We start from the raw sequence: 19,446 nt of genomic DNA on the forward strand, positions 1-19,446 counted from the left end.
TAACAAAAGAAAGTGGAATGGAAATTATGATCGAGGTAACCAACAACAATCTTTTAAGAAACAAGAAAACACGCAAGGTGCGGGTAGTGGTTTAAGCTTTGGTTATAAAGGACAAAATCCTTTATGCAACCGATGCCACAAACATCATTCTGGTTACTGTAATGTGGTATGCAACAAATGTAATCGAAAGGGTCATCTTGCTGAAGATTGTAGGGCTCTCGTTACAAATACAAATGGTACCAAGACTCCTGCCACCAATGCAAATAGAACTGCTTTGGCTACCATTACTTGTTTTGGGTGTGGAAAACAAGGTCACTATAAGAGCCAATGCCCGAATCCAGAGAAGAATATCGGACCTGCACGTGGGAGAGCATTTGTTATTAATGCTAGAGAGGCATGTGAAGACCCGGAGCTTGTTACGGGTACGTTTACCATTAATAACTTATCCGCATCTATTATATTTGATACTGGTGCTGATAGAAGTTACGTGTGTAGAGACTTTCACGCTAAATTGAATTGTTCATCATTACCTCTAGATGCTAAGTACATGATTGAGTTAGCTAATGGTAAACTAATTAAAGCCGATAAAATTTGCCGTGATTGTAAAATAAATTTAGCTGGAGAAACATTTAAGATTGATTTGATACCCGTAGAATTAGGAAGTTTTGATGTAATAATCGGCATGGACTGGATGTCCAAAATAGGAGCTGAAGTTGTGTGCGCCAAGAAGGCAATTCGCATTCCTCGTAAGGAAAAAACGCCAGTAATGATTTATGGAGAGAAGGGTAAATCAAAGCTAAAACTCATTAGTTATTTGAAAGCTCAAAAGTGCTTGAAGAAAGGGTGCTATGCTATCTTAGCACATGTTAATAAAGTCGAAAAGAAAGAAAAAGAGAAGTGCATCAATGACGTGCCTGTGGCAAGAGATTTTCCTGAAGTATTTCCGGAAGAGTTGCCGGGATTACCTCCATTTAGATCTGTAGAATTTCAAATAGATCTTGTACCAGGAGCTGCACCGGTTGCCCGTGCTCCATATAGACTTGCACCGTCCGAGTTAAAAGAACTTCAGAGTCAGTTAAAAGAATTACTGGATCGTGGATTCATACGACCAAGTACTTCACCGTGGGGAGCTCCAATTTTATTCGTCAAGAAGAAAGACGGATCTTTCCGAATGTGTATAGATTATCGTGAATTAAATAAGTTAACTATCAAGAATCGGTATCCACTACCGAGAATTGACGACTTATTTGATCAACTCCAAGGATCATGTGTGTACTCGAAAATTGACCTAAGATCGGGCTATCATCAATTACATGTCAAAGAAGAAGATATACCGAAAACTGCTTTTCGGACACGCTACGGTCGTTACGAATTTTTGGTCATGCCGTTTGGATTGACGAATGCGCCAGCTGTATTCATGGACCTCATGAATCGAGTTTGTAGTCCATATTTAGATAAGTTTGTTATCGTTTTCATTGATGATATTCTTATCTATTCCAAGAGTGAGCAAGAGCATGAGCAGCATTTAAGGTTGATATTAGAGTTGTTAAGAAAAGAACAGCTATATGCTAAATTTTCTAAATGTGCTTTCTGGTTGAAAGAAGTGCAATTTCTTGGCCACGTTGTTAGTAGCAAAGGAATTCAGGTTGATCCAGCAAAAATTGAAGCCATTGAAAAATGGGAGACTCCTAAGACACCAATGCAGATACGCCAATTTTTGGGTTTAGCCGGTTATTATAGAAGGTTTATTCAAGATTTTTCCCGAATAGCTAAGCCGTTGACAGCGTTAACGCAAAAAGGGAAGAAATATGAATGGACTTCTGAGCAGGAGAGTGCATTTCAATTACTGAAAAAGAAGTTGACTACGGCGCCTATTTTATCGTTACCAGAAGGGAACGATGATTTTGAAATATATTGTGATGCTTCACGACAAGGTTTTGGTTGCGTTCTTATGCAACGGAAGAAAGTTATTGCATACGCATCCCGACAATTAAAGATTCACGAGCGGAATTATACGACGCATGATCTAGAACTGGGAGCAGTTGTGTTTGCATTGAAGATATGGAGACACTACTTGTATGGGGTTAAATGCACTGTGTTTACTGATCATAAAAGCCTTCAACATATTTTCGATCAAAAACAGCTGAACATGAGGCAACGTAGGTGGGTCGAGCTGATAAACGACTATGATTGTGAAATTCGTTATCATCCCGGGAAGGCGAACGTGGTGGCCGATGCTCTAAGCAGAAAGGAACGAGAACCAATTCGAGTACGAGCGATGAACATAAAAATTCGCATGAATCTCAACTCACAAATCAAAGAAGTTCAACGAGAAGCACTTACTAAAGAAAATATAAGAAATGAAATAATGAAGAAGTATGAGAAGCAACTCGTTATACGGGAAGACGGAATTCGATATTTTGCAAACCGTATTTGGGTACCGAAGTTGGGTGGATTAAGGAAGTTGATATTGAATGAGGCACATAAGACAAGATACTCGATACATCCTGGAGTTGGAAAGATGTATCAAGATCTTAAGACGCATTATTGGTGGCCTAATTTAAAGACAGACGTTGTAACATATGTTGGGGAGTGTTTAACTTGTTCCAAAGTCAAAGCAGAACACCAAAAGCCGTCAGGATTACTTCAACAACCAAAAATCCCAGAATGGAAATGGGACGGTATTACCATGGATTTCATCACGAAGTTACCAAAGACTGCCTGGGGATACGACACTATTTGGGTAATTGTTGATCGTCTTACCAAATCTGCACATTTCTTGCCTATAAAGGAAACGGATAGAATGGAGAAATTATTACGATTATATATAAAGGAAATAGTTTCAAGGCATGGAATACCTATTTCCATTATATCTGATCGTGATAGTAAATTTACATCAAAGTTTTGGCAATCACTACAGGAGGCCCTGGGAACTCGTTTGGATATGAGCACCGCATATCATCCGCAAACCGACGGGCAGAGTGAAAGAACAATTCAGACTCTTGAAGACATGCTCAGGGCATGTGTGATCGATTTTGGAAACGGATGGGATAAATATCTACCGTTAGCAGAATTCTCGTATAATAATAGTTATCATGCGAGCATTGGAGCTGCGCCATTCGAAGCATTGTATGGAAGGAAGTGTAGATCTCCTATCTGTTGGAATGAAGTAGGAGATCGACAATTAACGGGTCCCGAGATCATACACGAAACGACTGAGAAGATAGTACAAATCAAGGAGAGATTGAAAACAGCCCGTAGTCGCCAAAAGAGCTACGCCGATGTCCGAAGGAAACCATTAGAGTTTCAGGTCGGGGACATGGTTATGTTAAAGGTGTCACCTTGGAAAGGTGTAATACGTTTCGGCAAAAGGGGTAAGCTGAACCCAAGATATGTAGGCCCGTTCAAGATTATTGAACGCATTGGACCGGTAGCTTATCGACTTGAGTTACCGCAACAACTCGCCGGGGTACATAATACCTTTCACGTCTCAAACCTTAAGAAGTGTCTTGCAAAGGAAGACCTCACTATTCCTCTTGAAGAAATCCATATCGACGAGAAACTACAATTCGTCGAAGAACCAATCGAAATCATGGACCGTGAAGTTAAACAGCTCAAACAGAGCAACATACCGATTGTTAAGGTTCGTTGGAATGCTCGAAGAGGTCCCGAGTTTACTTGGGAACGAGAGGATCAGATGAAACAAAAGTATCCACACTTGTTTCTCGATGACGCAAAATAGGTACAATTTTAAAATTTCGGGATGAAATTTATTTAACGGGGAGGTAATGTAACGACCCGCACTTTTTCGATCGCTCTATACTTATAAGATTAATATTGACATAAATTAAACCTTACCAACATGATAAGCAATCCAAATTGTTGAGACTTATGTTTTCGAAAAGAGTTTTACACAACGTTTGACCGTCTAGTTTGACCGATGATATCACGAACTGTACAATATATGATAATTATACGTTTGTGTATATATATGTATATATACATATTTAACATGATCTAAGAATGTTTTAATATCTTATTTTGTATTAATAACAATAAGTTATAAGTATATTTTGAAACTACTAACTTAAGTTTTCAAAACGATAACCATACGTAACGTTATTTGACATAAATACTTATAACATATAATGTTTATACATATATCGTATAAGTAATGTATTTAATCACTTTTAAAGACTTAAATACATAAAATCATATAAGTGTATTCACAAAAGATAGCTATATTTGAATCCTCATTCCATTTTTCACAAAATTTCTATACGTATACATATAGTATTTGTACTCGTATCATACCTAGCTTCTATACGTATTTACTATTGGTATATACACATCAAATCACCACCTAACCAGCCCTTGTTACTACCCTAGGTATAAGGTAATTGCTTTTGAATGATTGTAAGACTAATTACAAAAATACAAACTAAAATTTTGTCCATGTATCCTTATGAAACACGTTTTTATGTAGTATATATGTATCATCATTTTCATTCATTTTAACTTCAAATTTCTTAAGCTAAACACACACTCTTTCTTAACCTTTGAACTCCATAACAATCCAGCAAGAAACCTTAAAGATCTAGCCATAAAAACCTTACTTAAACACCATAAGAAAACCATACAAAAACACTTCAAGAAATCCTTCCAAGAACACAAACTTACTTCCAATTTTTCATCCACTTCCATCACTCTTTTGATTCTAGCTTCTTACTCCTCTTTTACAGCAATCTTGTCCAAGGAACTTGAGGTAGTAACTATGTTCATAACCTTATTCGATTCATATATATATAGCTATCTTATTTTGTGGTATAAAATTTTAACAACAAGAACATAGTTTGAATGTTTTCAAACTTGTTTGCAAACTAAATAGATCCTTCTAACTTAACTTTTAAAATACTTCAAGACCTGTAATATATCTTAAATATATGCTAATTTAACAAGGTTTAACTTGGTTTTTCAAAGAACACCTTAAAAACTGTTTTTACGACGTCGGAGTGTAACCGGGGGCTGTTTTGGGTTGGATAATTAAAAACCATCTTAAACTTTGAATTGGAGGTTTATTTTCTGGAAAAATGATTTTTACTATGAATATGTTAACACATAAAATTTTTATGATTTAACTCAAAGTATAAGTATTTTTAGAAAAATAATCATTTAAGGTTGTTTACATGATGGAAAATGATTAACTTCATAAGTTTCACCAAAGTTTGACCTATGACCTGTGATTTCGAATACAAACTAAGGTATTTACAGTTCATATTCTTAAAGAGGGACTCGATCCAAGGAAGTGGCAAGTTGAACCAACGAAAACGGAGTTGTAACGAAGAAACTATGACCAAAACGAAATCGGATATCCAAGACTAATTTAGCTACGTGATTAATTGGAAAAAAATTAAATAAATCACATCTTTCTAAAATAACATGATATTTTATATATATGTACTCATAATTTAATTTTATATGGTTCAGGATCACCCGTAAACAATACGAGAAGATTAATCAAAAGATCCCATGATTGTACGCAACACGTCATTTGACAACACCGGTACTTTATGTACGCAACACGTCATTTGACAACACCGGTACCATGGGTCAAGATTAATCTCGACCAATACATATACGATGGGGGTTTTATTTATTTCATTGGGGGTTTATTAAACACCTAAAAATGAACCATTAAAATTGAATTACTAACATCGGACTGCTAACTACGGACTAAGAAATTATTAAAAGTATTAAAAGTATAATAAGTATATATATGTGACGATTGTTTTAAAAAGAAAAGGTATTGATATATTATATATGGATAGGTTCGTGATATCAATCGGAGACCAAGTCAAAATTACATATCTTCAAGACGAAAGTGAGTATATAGTCCCACTTTTAAACTCTAAATATTTCGGGATGAGAATACATGTATTTTATGTTTTACGATATGGACACAAGTAACTGAAAAATATATTCTACGTTGAGTTGTACCACTGGCATACTTTCCTGTAGCTTGGTAACTGTTATTTACAGCGGTATTGTAAACACGAATCCTGTTGATAGATCTATCGGGCCTGACAACCCCAACCGGACTGGACGACCAGTATTCAACGGTTGCACAGTACTTCGTTTCGTGACTACACTTGGTACGGTGTAGTAAGATTTCATAATAAAGGGAATATGCGACGTGATTAAATGTTAAGTATGGTTACCAAGTGCTCAACCACTTAGAATATTTTTATTAAAACGTTTATATATGAAATCTTGTGGTCTATATATATATATTGCTGCCGGCATTAAACCTATATCTCACCAACTTTATGTTGACGTTTTAAACATGTCTATTCTCAGGTGATAATTAGAAGCTTCCGCTGCAACATGTTGAATTTAAACAAGATCTTGAGTATGCATATTTGTGTCAAAAATAAAACTGCATATCGGAGGATTTGTAATGTAAAATATGCTAGAAATCGTATTGTTATCATCACATGTAAAGTTTGTAAGTCTAAGATTATCGCTAAACGATAATCATCTTTTTATTGTCTAAAGCTTGTATTAAAATAAGAGTTATGGTTTGTAATGTAAAATAAATGCAGTTGTTCTTTTAAAAATGTCGCATACAGAGGTCAATACCTCGCAATGAAATCATACGTTATCTAACTCGTTCTTATGGTTAAGGACGGGTTATGACAAGTCTGCATATTTATGATGGCAGCTTTTGTTAAACATTAACTTGCATTCTATTTTGATACATTTAATAGTGGATATTGTTGACTTTGTTTTGGTTAACTTTTGGTTAAGTAATAATGTATGGTTTTTCTAAACTTACACATTTTTGTAGGTTTCCTTTATAGGAAATCAATTTTTAAATAAAGAATGCAAGGTTATTTATTAAATTCATATACAGTTATGATCAAGCTGTGGGACCAAGTGACGGAGCCGTTAAGTGTTTTGACGGGGACATCACAGAATGGATGTTGAACGAGTGGTCTTGGGTTCGAGTCCGGACATTGGCATATTTTTTTTTTAAAAGGCTTACTTATTGGAGGTAGTTATTTATTTATTCATTTATTATTATTATTTTTAAATATTTTTATTGTTAAGGTTAATTATTATTATTACTACTAATATTATTATTAGTATCCGTAAGATTGTTAGTGTTACTACTAAAATTATCATTATTATTATTATTTTTAACATATTCATTATTATTATTATTATTATTATTAAGTATTTAGTATTATTTTTATCATTTTTATTATTAGCATATCAAATAAAGATTGTCTATATTAAAATATATTTATGACATAAAATATAACTATACTAATATTTTTGTAATAAATATTATTTAGTAACTTAAAGTATATAAAAATAAATATATATCTAATTAAGTTACTAATGAAACCTGTAATTTATTAAAATAACATTTATAACACAAATAATATGAAAATTTGTTCGATTACAATTATATGTGTTAATCTATACATAAATGATATAGGTTCGTGAATCCGAGGCCAACTCTATACTTGTTCAATGTCGTTCTATGTATTTTTACTACAAAATACATTAGGTGAGTTCATTTACCCCCTTTTTTACTCATTACATTTTTGGGCTGTGAATACATGCAAATGCTTTATTAACTGTTTTACAATATTTATATGCGTGAGTTTCATTAATCCCTTTTTAAATGCTTTCGCAATATATATTTTTGGGACTGAGAATACATGCGCTGCTTTTATAACTGTTTTACGAAATAGACACAAGTAATCAAAACTACATTCTATGGTTGGATTATTAAACCGAATATGCCCCTATTTAGTCTGGTAATCTAAGAATTAGGGAACAGACACCCTAATTGACGCGAACTCTAAAGATAGATCTATCGGGCCCAACAAGCCCCATCCAAAGTACCGGATGCTTTAGTACTTCGAAATTTATATCATGTCCGAAGGAGGATCCCGGAATGATGGGGATATTCTTATATGTATATTGTGAATGTCGGTTACCAGGTGTTCAATCCATATGAATGATTTTTGTCTCCATGTGTGGGACGTATATTTATGAGAACTGGAAATGAAAATCTTGTGGTCTATTAAAATTATGAAATGATTATTTATGATAAACTAATGAACTCACCAACCTTTTGGTTGACACTTGAAAGCATGTTTATTCTCAGGTACGAAAGAAATCTTCCGCTGTGCATTTGCTCATTTTATAGATATTACCTGGAGTCATTCATGGCATATTTCAAAAGACGTTGCATTCGAGTCATCGAGTTCATCAAGATTATTATTAAGTCAATTATAGTTGGATATATTATGAAATGGTATGCATGCCTGTCAACTTCGATGTAATGAAAGATTGTCTTTTCAAAAACGAATGCAATGTTTGTAAAATGTATCATATAGAGGTCAAGTACCTTGCGATGTAATCAACTGTTGTGAATCGTTTATAATCGATATGGACTCCGTCCGGATGGATTAGGACGGGTTATCACAAGTACCACAATTAACAGCAGAAGGAAACTATGTGCTCTTTGGACCAGAAGATGTGTCCGTATTCAAGAGAGTGAAGGTGGTTGGCAATCCAATTATGCAAGGAAGAAGAATAGAGTCGGTCTATGTACTATCTGCTGAAACGGCATATGTGGATAAGACTCGAAAGAATGAGACGGCTGATCTTTGGCATGAACGTCTTGGGCATGTGGGCTACAACAAGCTAAAGGAGATGATGGTAAAACACATAGTAAATGGGCTTCCTCAAATTAATATCCGAACAGATACAATATGTGATGGATGTCAATTTGGAAAAGCTCACCAATTGCCATTCAAGGAGTCAGCGCTTCAGTCCAAGACACCACTAGAGCTCATACACTCAGATGTCTTCGGCCCAGTGAAACAAACATCACTTGGAGGAATGAAGTATACAGTGACATTGATTGATGACTTCTCAAGATATGTGTGGGTTTACTTCATGAAGGAGAAGTCGGAGACTTTTCTGAAGTTTAAAGAGTTCAAGAACAAGGTAGAAAGTGAGCTCAATACTATAATTCGATGCTTACGCATAGATAATGGAGGAGAATATTTATCAACCGAGTTCAATATCTATCTTGAGAAGCACAAGATCAGAAGGCAATTAACTTTCCCTAATACTCCACAGCAGAATGGAGTGGCAGAACATAAGAATCGTCATCTTGCTGAAACCTGTCGAAGTATGCTTCATGGTAAGAATGTACCAGGAAGATTTTGGGCCGAATGTATGAGGACGGCTTCATACGTGATTAATAGACTCCCACAAACAAAGTTGGGATATATTTCACCATATGAAAGATTATGGAAGATCAAGCCAACCGTCAACCATCTCAAGGTTTTTGGATGTGTATGCTACGTCTTCGTACCAGATCATCTACGAAGCAAATTTGATAAGAAGGCAATTCGGTGCATTTTTGTCGGTTATGATGAATCAAGAAAAGGATGGAGATGTTGTGATCCAAATACTGGAAAGTGTCATACTTCAAGAAATGTGGTATTTGATGAAGCTTCTTCATGGTGGTCACCTCAAAAGATAGAGCTTCCAGAATCTCATGGATTAGAAGAAGTTCTAGAAGAAAAGGAAGAACACAAAGAGCACATATCGGATCCAATTAAAGAAGGAGATGGACCGTACTCTAAGGAAACGAGTCCATGGAAAACTAGGGTACATCAATCTACATCCGAAGAGGTACGTCCAAGCCAAATGGATGCCGAGGAGCATGTGCAAGAATTACGGAGATCAACAAGGTCGAGGAAACCTAATCCGAGGTATGTCAATGCTGCTCATGTGGATGAATCAATTCCTATTGAGCCTTCCACTTATGAAGAAGCAGCACAAAGTCAAGAATGGCAGAAAGCGATGGAAGAAGAAATTAATGCACTAAAAGAAAAATAGACTTGGAGTTTAGTTCCAAAGCCAAAAGATGTAAAACCAATATCTTGTAAATGGGTTTACAAGGTGAAGACTCGATCAGATGGCTCCATTGAAAGGTATAAAGCTCGACTTGTTGCTAGAGGTTTTTCTCAATAATATGGGCTGGATTATGAAGAAACGTTTAGTCCAGTGGTGAAGATCACAACAATTCGAGCTCTACTAGCTTTAGCCTCTAGCAAATCTTGGAAGCTGTGGCAGATGGATGTCAAGAACGCTTTCTTACATGGAGAACTTGACAAAGACATTTATATAGAGCAACCAAGAGGCCTTGAGAACAAGTTTCATCCTGACCATGTCTGTAAATTAAAGAAACCACTATACAGCTTGAAGCAGGCTCCAAGAGCTTGGTACAGGAAGATTGGCGAGTTCTTAGTACAAAGTGGTTTCACAGTTACTCCTTCAGATTCTAGTTTATTTGTGAAACAAGATCAAGGAAAACTAGCCATAGTGCTAGTATATGTGGATGACTTAATCATCACGGGAGATCACTATGAGGAGATTCAAAGAACAAGAGAGAATCTGTCTATCAGATTTCATATGAAGGAGCTTGGAGAACTCAAACATTTTCTTGGACTTGAAATAGAGCATAAAAGAGAAGGATTATTTCTGGGACAACAGAAATATGCGCGAGATCTTTTACAAAAGTACGGAATGCTTAATTGCAAACCTATCTCAACTCCGATGGATCCGAATACAAAACTACGAGCAGATGAAGGAAAAAGTCTTCAAGATGTTACCATGTATCGAAAGATGGTCGGAAGTCTTATTTATCTCACACTAAGCCGGCCAGACATATCTTATGCAGTTGGAGTGGTTAGTCGATACATGAGCAATCCGAAGAAGCCTCACCTTGATGTTGTACGACGCATCTTAAGGTATGTTAAAGGCACTATTAACTTTGGTATTTTATACAAGATTACAAAAGAATGTCACGTGACTGGATATTGTGACGCCGATTACGCTGGAGACTATGATAGACGACGGTCAACAACTGGATACATGTTTAGTCTTGGATCGGGAGTAATATCATGGTGCAGCAAGAGACAACCAACAGTATCATTGTCAAGCACTGAAGCAGAATATCGATCGGTATCGTCAGCAACACAAGAAATTACATGGTTGAAACAACTAATGGAAGATCTTCATCAATCAACAGACTATCAAGTAGAGCTTTTCTGCGATAACCTATCAGCTATACGTCTAGCAGAGAATCCAGTCTTTCACGCAAGAACAAAACATATAGAAGTACACTATCACCATGTTCGCGAGAAGGTCCTTGAAGGGGAGATCAAGATGGTGCCAACAAAGACAGATGAACAGGTAGCAGATATATTCACCAAGAGCCTAAGTAAACCGAAGTTTACAAAATTCAGAGAAGCACTTGGAATGGTCTGCAAGACATCGTTGGAAGAAAATTTGCATTGAGGGGGAGTGTTAAAATACAATGCAAATTTAGAATAATATGGAATTAGTAAATGTATATGGGTAAAATATCTAGATATTAATATGTTTAAGAAAATATCTAGATATTAGAATATGAGAGAAAAATCTAGAAATTGAAATGTAAAAGAAAAATCTAGATATTTGTAGGTTGTAGAAATATCTAGATATTTATATATCCATGGAAATATCTAGGTTCTAGAATGTTCCATGGAGTAGTATAAATATGGGAGGAGATTTCATTTGTGTGAAGTTGTGAGAGTGAAATAAGGTGTGAGAGTTGTGAGGAAGTAGAGAAGAAGTAAGGTGAAGAAGTAAAGAAGAGTGTGAGTTAGTTCATAATATTGTAATTGTTTCTTTGTAATTATAAAAGTGTTCTTCGTTAAGTTTCCCATTTAAGCCTCAGTTTGTGTTTAAGTTCTTAGTGCACTTGTGTTGTATCTATTATATGGTCGGCTCTGCCGCCTAAGTGATATATGGTCGGTTATACCGCCTGAATGATATATGGTCGACACTGTCGCCTAAACATTATTGTGCACTAAGGATTCATAAAATTAAAGGCTAACCAACGTCAAGTGTTGGTGTAGTGAGTGTAGTATAATCTAGGTCCTCTGTAGTGGGTGTGTTGGCTCGTCGAAGCTTCCAACATTCAAGGTGGAGTTTTTTTGCTTATACTATCTATAATTTTCCACATTTTATATTCTGGAGCATGAAAACTTCATCTGTCATATTACATGTAAATGTATTTTCTAAATTAAAATTTTTGAAAATTTGAAAAATAAAGGATATTTTTTTTTTCATGACTTTGTATTGATTAAGGCCATCGTAGTGAGATTTGATGTGGGTATTTATTTATATAAATCAAACCAGATCAAAATTATGTGTATATGTGGTTGTTTGATTTTGTGATAAGAGTTCGTATTGTAGGTCTATACACACAGTCATTGTTACAATTTGATTTTGTTATATTGTAGTTCTATTCCGCAACAACAACAACAATACCCAATCCCACACTTGTAGGGTATGGGGGAGGTGAGACGTAGACAATCCTTCCTCTACCCTAGGACAAAGAGAAGTCATTTCACCACCCCGAGTGAAACACTCACAAGAGTAGAGAAAGTCCTTCCTCTCTATGTTCGACGGATAAAGAGATTGCTTGCAACGGACCTCCGGCCAAAAAAAAAAAAAAAAAAAAAATGCCAACGCCATGAAAATGGTGGGACAAATTTCCATTGGTTTTAAAATGTTGCCTAGAATTCGATTTAGGTTCTAAGCGACAGTCAAGTCGCCAATAAGTAGACGCTTGCTGATGGCTCCCGAAACAGCGCCGTATAAAAAAAAAAAAAAAAACGTACCTTAGAGTGTACTGCGGAGCACATGACGAATAAAGTAAAGCTGCACTAAATGAGAAATAAACATATATGTCCACAAACAGATAAAATCACATCATAGCAAGACAGTCTATAAAAATAAACATACAAACATACATAAAACCGTATCTACTCAAACCTACATAAACATACAAACGTACATTCATAGATATCCACCTACACGCATACATACGGGAAAACCTACATACGCATACATAGATATAAAACATACAAACATACGAATATACATACCAACATACGGATATACATACAAACATACGAATATACATACAACCAAACATATAACAATACATACATATAAACATACAAACGTACATAGATACATAAATACAATCATAGGCAAGCAGAAATGCAAAACAAGCGTACATACAAACAAACATACATAAACCTGCGCACAAACTTAAATACATACATACAAACACGAACATCCATACATACACATTGAAACCCACATGTCCAAACTTACACCATCTATGCATGGGTCTAGGAAAAAAAAAAAAAAAGGTCGCACAACAAAAAAAGCATACAAAAAAAAAACAACAAACCAGCAAAGAGCAAAGAACATAGTGAAAGAAGACACCCACACAGACCCACAAAATCACAAACACACAAACAAAACCAAACAACCTACTCATCTATTCTAATTCTAGTCCTCCATGCAACCCTATCAGAGGTCATGTCCTCGGTCAATAAGAGCTCCTTCAAGTCTATCTTTATCCTATCTTCCCACCTACTCGTAGGTCTACCCCTTCTTCGTACGCCGTCAACTGTAAGCGTCTCGACCCTCCTAACAGGGGCAGTAGGAGGTCGTCTTCTCACATGCCCAAACCATCGAAGCCGTTCTTCTCTAAGCTTGTCGATGATGCTTCTAACTTTCAGGTTCTCCCTAAAAACACTATTAGGAATCATATCTAACATGGTTTTACCACATGTCCACCTAAGCATCCTCATCTCTGCCACCTCCATCCTCCTCTCTTGTGCTTTCGTCATAGGCCAACACTCTGATCCGTATAACATGGCAGGTCTAATTGCCACCTTGAAGAATTTTCCTTTCAGCTTAAGGGGGATCTTCTTGTCGCATAAGACTCCAGTCGCTGCTCTCCACTTCACCCACCCTACCTTAATTCGGTGCGACACGTCTTCATCTATCCTCCCCGATTTGTGGAGCACCGAGCCCAGGTATCTAAACGAAATTTGTGGATGCAAGATCTGGTCTCCAATACAGATGTTCACTCCATCACTTTGTTCATCAACATTCCTATCAAAATCGCAACTAAGATATTCTGTCTTTTGTCTACTAATGTATAGACCATTACTTTCTAAGGCCACCCTCCATTGCTCCAGTCTTCTATTAAGCTCCTCCTTAGAGTCCGAAACGAGCACAAAATCATCGGCAAAAATCAGGCACCAAGGGATGCGCTCGTGTATCCCTCGAGAAAGTTCATCAAGGATCAAAGCGAAAAGGAAAGGGCTAAGGGCCAATCCCTGGTGCAGGCCTACTTCTATTGGGAAAACTTCAGTATTTCCCACCGGTGTTCTAACACAAGACTTCGCCCCTTCGTACATATCCCTAATAACATTAATATACCTACTCGAGATACTTCTACCCTTAAGGGTCTTCCAAATCAAGTTTCGTGGCACGCAATCGTAGGCCTTTTCTAAGTCTAAGAAGACCATCTCTAGGTTCTTTTGCTTTTCTCTATACTTCTCCATAAGGTTCCTAATAATATGGATTGCCTCTATCGAAGAGCGCTTTGGCATAAAACCAAATTGGTTCTCCGAAACATTGGTTTCGCGTTGAAGTCTAGTCTCAATCACTTTTTTCCAAAGCTTCATAGTAAGACTAAGTAATTTTATGCCTCTATAGTTACCGCAACATTGAGCATCCCCCTTGTTCTTATAGATGGGAATAGTCTCACTCAGTCTCCATTCCATAGGCATTTTAGAGCTTCGAAACGTCTTGTTAAAAAGGCAAGTCAGCCACCTAACACCAGTGTCGCCCAGGCACCGCCACGCCTCAATAGGGATCTGATCCAGTCCCACTGATTTATTTCTCCCCATCTTTCGTAGTGCCAATCTTACTTCCTCTTCGCTAATCCTCTCACAATCTATGTTGTTATGGGATTGTTCTATATCAGCGTCTTGTAAGTCCTCGTGGCGCTCTGGTCTTCCCCCTACAAAGAGAGATGAGAAATACTCTTCCCATCTTTTCCTAATTTCGTCTTCCTTAACTAAAGTTTGACCATCTTCATTTTTGATAAACTTGATGTTATCAAGATCCATACGTCTTCGCTCCCTAGCTTTGGCTATCTTGTAAATATCATTAGCTCCCTCTTTGGAGTCAAGTTTCTTATACAGATCTTCATATGCATTTTCTTTTGCTAGGGCTACAGCCTTCTTAGCTTCTCTTTTGGCTTCTTTATATCTCTCTACAGCCCTAATTCTATCCGTCAGAGTCCCCTCCCCACCAGTGATGAGCTCCCTAAACCTTAATTGCTTAAGCGCAACTTTGCTTTGAACCTCGTCACTGAACCACCATGATTCTCTAACAGCCCTATGGTCTCTAGACGTACCTAGAGCCACACCTAGGGTTTCCTTGGCTACCCCTCTAATGGAGGACACCAGACAATTCCACATCTGATCCGCGTCATCATTGGATACCATTTCTAATTCAGCATCCACTCTACCTACAACCGAGGTTTTAAAGGTCTCTGCCTTCTCTCCGTTCAACTTCTTCCACAAGATCTTAGGTTGGACTTGTCTCACACTCTTGGTGGTCCGTCTCTAGAGAACCAAATCCATGACCAACAGTCTGTGCTGGGAGGAGCATGTCCAGGCAGTCAGGACCTTACAGTCTCCACAAGTCCTAAGATCCCCTTTGCGAATTAACATGTAGTCAATCTGGGTGCTATGACCTCCGCTATGAAAAGTTGCTAACTGAGCATCCATCTTCTTGAAAAACGAATTCTCAACTGCCAAGTCGTGGGCAACAGCAAATTCAAGAATAGAGAGTCCTTCCTCATTTCTAGCTCCGTACCCGAAACCCCCGTGGACTCCCGCATATCCCTCAACATCAGATCCTATATGGCCATTGAGATCTCCACCAATAAGTAATCTGTGGTCCGGAGGGCACATCCTCACAACCTCGTCTAACGATTCCCAGAAGTGTCTCTGTTCAGCATCTCCACGGCCCGCATGGGGTGCGTAAGCGCAAATTACCGTGTAAGTCACCTCCTGAATAACCAACCTAACCGACATAATCCTGTCGCTCTGTCTACCTACATCCACAACATACTCGTTGTAGGGTGGGCCAATAATGATTCCAACCCCATTCCTAGCTACTCTCGATCCCGAGAACCACAACTTGTAGTCATTGATCCTAGCCGCCCCTCGACCTTTCCATCTAGTCTCTTGGACGCACAAAATGTCCACTTTGCATTCACGTAAAGTCTCGACCAGTTCATACCGCTTGCCGGTCAAAGTTCCCACATTCCAACTACCCACTCTAATCCTACCCAACCTCGCTAACCTATTGCCGCTTCTAGGCCCAATAGACCTACCCGCCCCTGAACTAGAAGGACATGACCTCAAGAAATCATAAGAACGTCTAGTGTCTATCTTACCAAACTACAAGCAGCTAGAAGAAAATATGATAAAGTAATAATAACTATAAGCAAGTAGTAAAAATATAAATAAATAACAGGGAGTAAATAAAACGAGATTACACCAACTCACAGTAGGTAAATTATTATATTATATATATTATATATATAATTATAAGTAACCTAACCAAAAATTTAGCTTATAACAAATTAGAAGGAAAAATACTACAATTATAATATGAAATAAAAGATGAGAAAAAAAACTAAATATATAAATATAAAAAGATCCTACTAGCTGAAAAAATAAAAAATAAAAACTAAAACTCCTAAAAATTACACAATAAAAGAACAGGTAATAGAAATGCAATTTGAGAAAACAATTAAAGAAAAATGCAAACAAACACCAACTTGAAATTAGAGTAGCAAAGATTATAGAAAAAGGAAGTTTAAGGGTTAGAGAAAACAAACTCAGCCCTGTTTAAACAAGGGAGTTCCGGCAGCAGCGGCACCCGACGGCTCAGAGACAGCAGCAAACAGCAGATTAGCAGAGTTTCTGGTTCCCAAGGGCTCTTGCTACAGTCTCCGTTATACTACTTGAGAGGCGGCGCGTGGCGGCGCGTGGCGCGCGTTTCGAACAGTATGCTGGAGAAAGTTGTACTCTCAGGTTTGGAAAATTGCTGCGAGTTTAATGGTGCCGGTGACAGCTTCTAATTCGGTCGAAGTTAGGAGCAATTTAAGTTCTAATGTTATGAGTGGTTGTTTACTTTTTTTTTTTTTTTTTTTTTTTTGGAGTGGAAACAGGTCAGAGAGAGAGAGACGTTGATTTAAAAAAATTATTAACAAAAAGAACGTAGAAATATAGAACATCTAACAACTACAAGCAACACTCTCTCCCGCAGATTAACAAAAAGAATGCTATTCCCACTCATGGGTAAGTGCCTAATACACAAAATTACTACACTTCCAAATTAATTTGCATCCGTATAACAACCATACAATACAGTGGCGATGACATAGACATCAGGACCAAACTGAAACAAAGAATAACATCATTCGGTAAGCCTAAACATCCAACCACCCTTTCATTCCACTTTAATATTGCATAATACACTTCATCGCACATTGTAAGTACTCATTTTGCAACAAGAAAATGCTGCAAGCTAGAAGCCATTCTTTGTTGTCACATAGCAGGCAGCGTCCACCAACATGAAATCTTCGTTCATTGTCACTACTATTCACTTTATTTTTCATACATGCTGCGGATTGATTACACCATGGTAGTGTACTTTGTTTAATTTAAATTCTTAGTATACTACGCAAGTCCTTTTAAAACATTATCGATTTGTCTCATTTCATGTTTATCTTAGAATTCAGTGACTAATGATTGTTTTTGAAATTACGTTTCTATTGGATCTCTAACAAGTTTTATATTATCTTATTTTAAAAACCCGCGAAATCGCGAGTTATAAACTAGTTTAAATTAGTTGAAGGTTTAAAAGAAGGTTTACAACCTGTTACAAAAGAAACAGAATATTATTTAATTTAATCAGTTTAAAATTTAAATTTGCAAAAAGATATGGAATGCGTGATATTATATTGTGTTTCCAATTTATGAGTAGATTATCTAAGAAGTTGGCATGTGACTAAACTTAATGGCAGTTTGACGTGTTAGCAAAATTAATCAGATGATGACACATAGGATTATATGTACCTGCTTTATATATATAATCTAAAATAAAATAAATGAATATATAGATATAGATTTTTTTGAAATTAGAAGGATTGTTATATTTAAACACACGTGAACATAAATATATGTTAATCTTAAACGCAATATAAGACCATCTTTATCCCTGAAGGGGATGATGGGCGTGTTGCTGGGTGGGGTGGGGTGCTTGATGAGCGTGCTACCATACCGGTGTGTAATGGGGTGGAGTGTTAAGTAGCGTGTTTGGTGATGTGTTAAAATCTGATTGGAAATTGGGTGAAAAGGGGGATAAAAATTAATTAAAAAATGAGGAAAAATGCAACACTGTAAGATCCTGTTTTCCCAGTTGTTTGGGACGCCGTACAAAATGGTGGGATGCCATCCCAGTGTGAAGGGCTGGACGCCGTCCAGATGAACTGGCGGGCCAGCTGTTTTGTTTTTAGATATTTGAAATGGGTATTTTGGTAATTTCACATGGAGGACGACTTAAAGGTCCCAAGATCAGTTTGGTGAGCCTCATTACTCGATTTTCAACTACTCTTTCATTTCCACTTCAAGTTTAGAGAGACAGGAGGTTTTTAGAGTGAGAAAGCTCAATATAAGGAGGAGGAAGCTTGTTTCGGGTTAAAGCTCGAGTGTTAATGTTTTTCATCTAGTCTCTAGCTACATTTTGATTGTTGTGGTAAGTCTTAACCTTGATTTCCTTGTTTTAATTGTTTAAGGGTTAGGGTTTGGGTTAGAGATGAACATAAAACCCATTTGTTAGTGATTTGGGGGTTTTTGGGTAAGTTTGGGTCATGAGTACTCAAAGATGACTAACCTAGGGTTTTGAAATGTTAAATTGTGTTTATGGGTCTTAAATGTTAGTAAATCACTAGCACACTTAGTGTTTAAAGTGAATGAGTGTATTTGGGTATGATAGTGACCCAAATGAGTGTGTTAACCTTGAAATGGGTCAAATGAGTCTTTGATGACCTAAGTGGGTTAATGGGTGCAAAAATGAGATAACTTTGTGTTAAAAGGTGTATTAAGACCATAATAGAATTGTTAGTGAGGGTTTGATGAAATCCCGACCTAGTGTTAGAATGAATGGTGCAAATGGGTCACGTTTGCACTATGGGCCAAATGGCACTTGTATGGCGAATAAGTTAGTTGACCAACTTGAATGAATAATTGATATATGTACTTAATGTATTAGGTACTTTGCTTTGAAGCGTACGGAAGTGTTTAATCATCACCGACGTGTAAGGTGAGTGGAATAATTATGCATGTACGTATATAATGTATTTATTTGTGTAGCGTGGAATGTGGAATTTTCACGGTGTTCAAGACA

The 19,446-nt window shown here is 36.9% G+C and overlaps 2 protein-coding genes across 2 annotated transcripts; both read right to left on the bottom strand.

Annotated features, from left to right (window-relative positions):
- Nucleotides 1–13,274: 13,274 nt before the first annotated feature.
- LOC139876022 (uncharacterized) lies at nucleotides 13,275–15,467 on the bottom strand. Its single transcript, XM_071863320.1, has 3 exons — nucleotides 14,675–15,467; nucleotides 13,923–14,359; nucleotides 13,275–13,286 (listed from the first exon to the last, which is right to left on the bottom strand). Exons 1-3 carry the CDS (start codon nucleotides 15,465–15,467, stop codon nucleotides 13,275–13,277), a joined length of 1,242 nt encoding a protein of 413 aa, XP_071719421.1.
- Nucleotides 15,468–15,587: 120 nt separating this feature from the next.
- Nucleotides 15,588–16,061, bottom strand: LOC139876023 (uncharacterized). The gene has a single exon (XM_071863321.1). The coding sequence runs from the start codon at nucleotides 16,059–16,061 to the stop codon at nucleotides 15,588–15,590; it is 474 nt and encodes a 157-aa protein (XP_071719422.1).
- Nucleotides 16,062–19,446: the final 3,385 nt, after the last annotated feature.

This window comes from Rutidosis leptorrhynchoides, chromosome 11, assembly GCF_046630445.1.
Source record: "Rutidosis leptorrhynchoides isolate AG116_Rl617_1_P2 chromosome 11, CSIRO_AGI_Rlap_v1, whole genome shotgun sequence".
Lineage (NCBI taxonomy): Eukaryota > Viridiplantae > Streptophyta > Magnoliopsida > Asterales > Asteraceae > Rutidosis > Rutidosis leptorrhynchoides.

What these genes read in the sequence shown, in the direction of transcription:
- LOC139876022 (XM_071863320.1), bottom strand. Translation starts at nt 15,467, where the DNA reads ATGGTATCCAATGATGACGCGGATCAGATGTGGAATTGTCTGGTGTCC. An exon ending in GGGGGATGCTCAATGTTGCG is followed by an intron (nt 14,360 to 14,674) that starts GTAACTATAGAG and finishes ATATGTACGAAG; the next exon opens with GGGCGAAGTCTTGTGTTAGA.
- LOC139876023 (XM_071863321.1), bottom strand. Translation starts at nt 16,061, where the DNA reads ATGTCGGTTAGGTTGGTTATTCAGGAGGTGACTTACACGGTAATTTGC.